The 5,817-nt window shown below is 54.9% G+C and overlaps 1 protein-coding gene across 1 annotated transcript in view; it reads right to left on the minus strand.

The window, feature by feature from the left end:
* Positions 1–1,458: 1,458 nt before the first annotated feature.
* The window catches only part of LOC121919741 (cytosolic carboxypeptidase-like protein 5), a 9,285-nt gene continuing 4,926 nt past the window's right edge, over positions 1,459–5,817 (minus strand). Inside the window, 3 exon segments of the mRNA XM_042446617.1 lie at positions 1,459–1,559; positions 1,562–1,594; positions 1,597–1,621. Coding sequence (XP_042302551.1) covers positions 1,459–1,559; positions 1,562–1,594; positions 1,597–1,621 — 159 coding nt within the window.

Genomic DNA, 5,817 nt, shown 5'->3' on the forward strand with positions numbered 1-5,817 from the left:
GTTTTTGCCATACTACAAGGGCTAGTCTACGGAAACCAGCATCGGAGGGGATCCTCCTCCTCCTTGTTCAGGAGTGGGAGCACCCCCAGTGTGGTTGTCCTCCCCAATTCTTTCAGAGCCAAGGCTGCACAAGTGATGGGGAGAGACTCCTCAGTTTTTCAGTCTTGCATCCTCTGAGCTACTGTGCCAAGTGCACCTGAGATGCCTGTCACTGAAGAGAATGATCGGAAACATCTGCTGTCCAAAGAAGAGCAGCCAGATTGCTAAATGGGGCTGGCTAGAGGGTGTCCATGAGTCCCTCCAGCAACAGCTCCATTGGCTGTTCAGTCTGCTTCTGGGCACAATTCAAAGTGTTGGTTATCACCTAGAATGCTCTGTACGGCTAATGTCCAGGCTGTTTGGCAGACTGTATCTCTCTGTATGAGGACACTGTCCAGGGCCCAGAGATCCTCAGCAGAGTCCTCCTCTCAGTCCCACAACCGTGACAAGATACAGCTGATGGAAGGCAAGACGGGGCCTTCTTGGTGGCTGCCCTGCAGCTCTGGAGCACCTTTTCCAGGAAGGGCAGATGCCTCCCTTCCTGTCCCTTCCATTCGTGGGGAAAACCTTTTCTTTATTCAAACAGGCTACTAGAACTGAAAGTTTTTAAAGAAAGGATATTAAAGAGGATCTGCATTTTTAAAAACTGCACTATTTTTGTTGTTTTTATTAGTTTAATTGTTTGTTTGACATTGTTCTTAATATTGTGAATACGTCGTACATCCACTTTGTGTGGGATTAGGTGGGTGCAAGAGTCCTGTGAAAGTGAAAACAAGCGGGAATAAGGGGGGACCACGCATGCTGCTCCGCTTTCCTTCCCATGCTTTAGCTGGCTTGCTGGCCACTGAGTGCAGACGGAAGGAGGGGAGAGGCATATGCCTGCCTTTCTTGGCTGCTCCCTCCCTCCTGGGCTTTCCCCCCCAAACGGAAAAAGCCGGGAGAGAGGAGGAGAGTGCATCAGCCATATGGGGACAAACGCGAATAATCAATCCACAGATGTTGACATCGCAGAAGTAGAGGGTTGACTGTAGTTTAATCCTATTTATTTTGTGTGTGTGTATCTAATTGTAAGTTTCTAGGTGAGGCCAATTGAGTCATTTTTTTGGGAAGGCAGGTATAAACCAAGATATCAAGAGCAGGAGCAGACCTAGTAACCTTGGAGGGGAACACAACCGCTCCTCCTCTTCTGGAAAAACAACAGGGCATCATTCCCCTCTTGCACCAGACTGGCACTTTGGGAGTTACTGCAACCAGAACCTCTTACTCTGAAGGATGGCCAAGTGCTTCCCCTCTGGACAACCCCCATCCCCTGATACCTATGTGTTCCTGGCCAAGGGGACCTCTGTGCCCGGCCAGCTCCCCGGACAGGTGTGGTGTGGGAAGGTGTGGTGGCAACGGACCTGAGTCTGTGCTTACCTGCTAGGAGGGAGGTGTCCTGCACTCTGCAAAGTGGGCATCCGACTGTGCCAGCATGTCCTGGCATTCCGTGTACGAAAATGGGTAGCAGAAGGCAAAGTAGTGGTGGCGCCTCGGCAGTCCAAGAAGCGGTGCACAAGGAGAGGACAAACTGGGTATCCACCATCTGCACGAAGCAAAAGGAATGGCATAGCTGAGTGGCCACTGCCCAGGGAAATGGAGCCCAAGGCTGCTGAAGGACCATCCAGGCAGAGTTGGGTGCAAGCAGTGCATAAGGCTGCCAGGCAAGAATGAGGGCCATTCTTGGCTGGCACCACTGGGCCATGCCTGGCTCTCAATTATCTGTCATCGTTCGGCCTCTGAGGGGAGAGAAGGCTGGCCAGTACATCAGGGGCTAGCCTGAAGAAAGAGCTCCTCCCTCCCTAACTGTCATCGTCGGCCTCTGAGAGAGAGAGAGAAGGCTGGCCCAGTACCATCAGGGGCTAGCCTGAAGAAAGAGGCTCCTCCCTCCCTAACTGTCATCGTTCGGCCTCTGAGGGAGAGAGAAGGCTGGCCCAGTACACTCCAGGGGCTAGCCTGAAGAAAGAGGCTCCTCCCTCCCAATGTCATCGTTCGGCCTCTGAGGGAGAGAGAAGGCTGGCTCAGTACCATCAGGGGCTAGCCTGAAGACAGAGGCTCCTCCCTCCCCAACTGTCTTCGTTCAGACCTCTGAGGGAGAGGAAGGCTGGCCCAGTACCATCAGGGGCTCAGCCTGAAGAAGAGGCTCCTCCCTCCCAACTGTCATCGTTCGGCCTCTGAGGGAGAGAGAAGGCTGGCTCAGTACCATCGGGGCTAGCCTGAAGACAGAGGCTCCTCCCTCCCCAACTGTCTTCGTTCGGCCTCTGAGGAGAGAGAAGGCTGGCCCAGTACCATCAGGGGCTGGCCTGAGAAGAGGCTCCTCCCTCCCTAACTGTCATCTTTCGGCCTCTGAGGGAGAGAAAGGCTGGCCCAGTACATCAGGGCTAGCCTGAAGAAAGAGGCTCCTCCCTCCTAACTGTCATCGTTCGGGCCTCTGAGGGAGAGAGAAGGCTGGCCCAGTACCATCAGGGGCTAGCCTGAAGAAAGAGGCTCCTCCCTCCTAACTGTCATCGTTCGGCCTCTGAGGGAGAGAGAAGGCTGGCCCAGTACCATCAGGGGCTAGCCTGAAGAAAGAGGCCTCCCTCCCCAAACTGTCATAGTTCGGCCCTCTGAGGGAGAGAGAAGGCTGGCTCAGTACCATCAGGGGCTAGCCTGAAGAAAGAGGCTCCCTCCCCTAACGTCTTCGTTCAGCCTCTGAGGAGAGAGAAGGCTGGCCCAGTACCATCAGGGCTAGCCTGAAGAAAGAGGCTCCTCCCTCCCCAAACTGTCATCGTTGGCCTTGAGGGAGAGAGAAGCTGGCCTCAGTACCATCAGGGGCTAGCCTGAAGAACGAGGCTCCTCCCTCCCAACTGTCTTCGTTCGGCCTCTGAGGGAGAGAGAAGGCTGGCCCAGTCACCATCAGGGGCGAGCCTGAAGAAAGAGGCTCCTCCCTCCCCACTGTCATCGTTCGGCCTCTGAGGGAGAGAGGAGCTGGCCCAGTACATCAGGGGCTAGCCTGAAGAAAGAGGCTCTCCCTCCCTAACTGTCATCGTTCGGTCCCTTGGGGGAGAGAAGGCTGGCCCAGTCCATCAGGGCTAGCCTAGAAGAAAGAGGTCCTCCTCCCTAACTGTCATCGTTGGCCCTGAGGGAGAGAGAAGGCTGGCCCAGTACCATCAGGGGCTAGCCTGAGAAAGAGGCTCCTCCCTCCCTAACTGTCATCGTTGGCCTCTGAGGAGAGAGAAGGCTGGCCCAGTACCCATCAGGGTAGCCTGAAGAAAAGGCTCCTCCCTCCCTGTCATCGTTGGCCTCTGAGGAGAGAGAAGGCTGGCCCAGTACCATCAGGGGCTAGCCGAGAAAAGAGGCTCCTCCCTCCCTAACTGTCATCTTTCGGCCTCTGAAGGGAGAGAGGGCTGGCCCAGTACCATCAGGGGCTAGCCTGAAGAAAGAGGCTCCTCCCTCCTAACTGTCATCTTCGGCCTCTGAGAGGAGAGAGAAGGCTGGCCCAGTACCATCAGGGGTAGCCTGAAGAAAGAGGCTCCTCCTCCCTAACTGTCATCGTTGGCCTCTGAGGGAGAGAGAGAGGCTGGCCCAGTACCATCAGGGCTAGCCTGAAGAAAGAGGCTCCCCTCCCTAACTGTCATCGTTGGCCTCTGAGGGAGAGAGAAGGCTGGCCCAGTACCATCAGGACTGGCCTGAAGAAAGAGGCTCCTCCTCCCTAACTGTCATCGTTCGGCCTCTGAGGGAGAGAGAAGGCTGGCCCAGTACCATCAGGGGCAGCCTGAAGAAAGAGGCTCCTCCCTCCCTAACTGTCACGACTGGGCCTCTGAGGGAGAGAGAAGGCTGCCCAGTACCATCAGGGGCTAGCCTGAAGAAAGAGGCTCCTCCTCCCTAACTGTCATCGTTGGCCCTCTGAGGGAGAGAGAATGCTGGCCCAGTACCATCAGGGGGCTAGCCTGAAGAAAGCTCCTCCTCCCCTAACTGTCATCGTTGGCCTCTGGGGAGGAGAGAAGGTGGCTCCAGTACCATCAGGGACTAGCCTGAAGAAAGAGGCTCCTCCCTCCCTAACTGTCATCGTGGCCTCTGAGGGAGAGAGAAGCTGGCCCAGTACCATCAGGGACAGCCTGGAAGAAAGAGGCTCCTCCTCCCTAACTGTCATCGTTGGCTCTCTGGGTAGAGAGAGGCTCGGCCCAGTAAATCAGTGGCTAGCCTGAAGAAAGAGGCTCCTCCTCCCTAACTGTCATCATTGGCCTCTGAGGGAGAGAAGGCTCTGGTCCAGTCCCATCAGGACTGGCCTCCTGAAGAAGGGTCTCTCCCTCCCTAACTGTCATTTCGGTCTTGCAGGGAGAGATAATGCTGGCCCAGTACCATCGGGGCTAGCCTGAAGAAAGAGGTCCTCCTCCCTACCTGTCATCGTTGGCCTCTGCGGGAGGAGAGAAGGCGGCCCGTCCCATCAGGGACTGGCCTGAAGAAAGAGGCTCCTCCTCCCTAACTGTCATCGTTGGCCTCTGAGGGAGAGAGAAGGCTGGCCCAGTCCCATCAGGGCTATCTGAAGACAGAGGCGCCTCCCTCCCTAATTGCCCGCCCGCCCGCTTTCCACCTGGGCGAGAGCGGCCCAGAGCGTCTTCCTTGCCGCCGGAGCGGCGTTGCCTCCAGGGGGTGAGGAATCTGTAATCTGTACTGTCTATTGTTATCTTCATTTTGTTTGTTTAAACCGCCGTGCGATCATAGGAACGGCGGCGGTTATATGAAATAAAATGTTCAATCAATCAATCAAATCCAATCTTTAGCCTTTACGCTGACACTCCTCACACAGGCCCCTCTTGGCCAAACTTGAGCAGGCCAGCCCATGTGGGATGGGTGGTTAAATCTGTTTGGCAACATGCCCCACTCTACTTCTCTACTTGAGCACAACTCAGAGCAATAGCCTTTGAAACTTAGGGAAACTAGTGGGTTCCTTCGCCAATTTAGAAAAGCATCCCTGGGTGAAGTCTGTCCACTGCAGAAGCCAGCATGCTCTCTCTCGCTACTCTCTCTCTCCCAGGTATTCAGGAAGAGCACTACTGGGGACCCAGTTTACTTTCTGTGTCTCCTCTACCTCTCTACCTCTTCCCTTTGGTCCTCTCACTGAGGGAAAAATGGAGGTCACATGTGGACCAATACAAGGAGGCAGGATTTCCTCTCAATGCCAACAGCAGATTCGTTGCCCCTCTTGTGGTCAGGCTCCAAAAGCAGCCACCGTTATTGCTTGGGAGAAACCATGTTGCACCTTGGCCTCCCCTGGCAATTTCCGCACAGTCACCCATGAGTAGGATCCGGGCACCTACAATTGCCTTGAGTTTGCGCCTTTCAGGTCCCCTTCTGGGTACCGCGATTATGCTGAGTATGGGCCCAGAAAGACTGAGCCCTGCACCATGACAAACAATCCAGCTAGCACAAAAAAATGAGCCCCCATAGGCTGCAGAGGCAGGTCAGGAGACTTTCTCATCCCGACCGTCACACTCACACTTTCGCGATGCTCTCCTTTTAGTTTTATTAGGTAGTCTCTCTTGGCTAAGAGGAGGAGGGAAACTGCCCACTATCCCATGCCACAGATAAAAGGGAGTCTGGGGAGTGCTCCATAACATGAATCTGGGAAACTTCCTAGTGCCCTTTTCACCCTTGACCAAGATCCCATTAATTAAGGGCTTTTAATTAATTAAGGCTGGCCCAGTACCATCAGGGGCTGGCCTGAAGACAGAGGCTCCTCCCTCCCTAACTGTCATCGTT

Source organism: Sceloporus undulatus, chromosome 1 (genome assembly GCF_019175285.1).
Source record: "Sceloporus undulatus isolate JIND9_A2432 ecotype Alabama chromosome 1, SceUnd_v1.1, whole genome shotgun sequence".
Classification (NCBI taxonomy): domain Eukaryota; kingdom Metazoa; phylum Chordata; class Lepidosauria; order Squamata; family Phrynosomatidae; genus Sceloporus; species Sceloporus undulatus.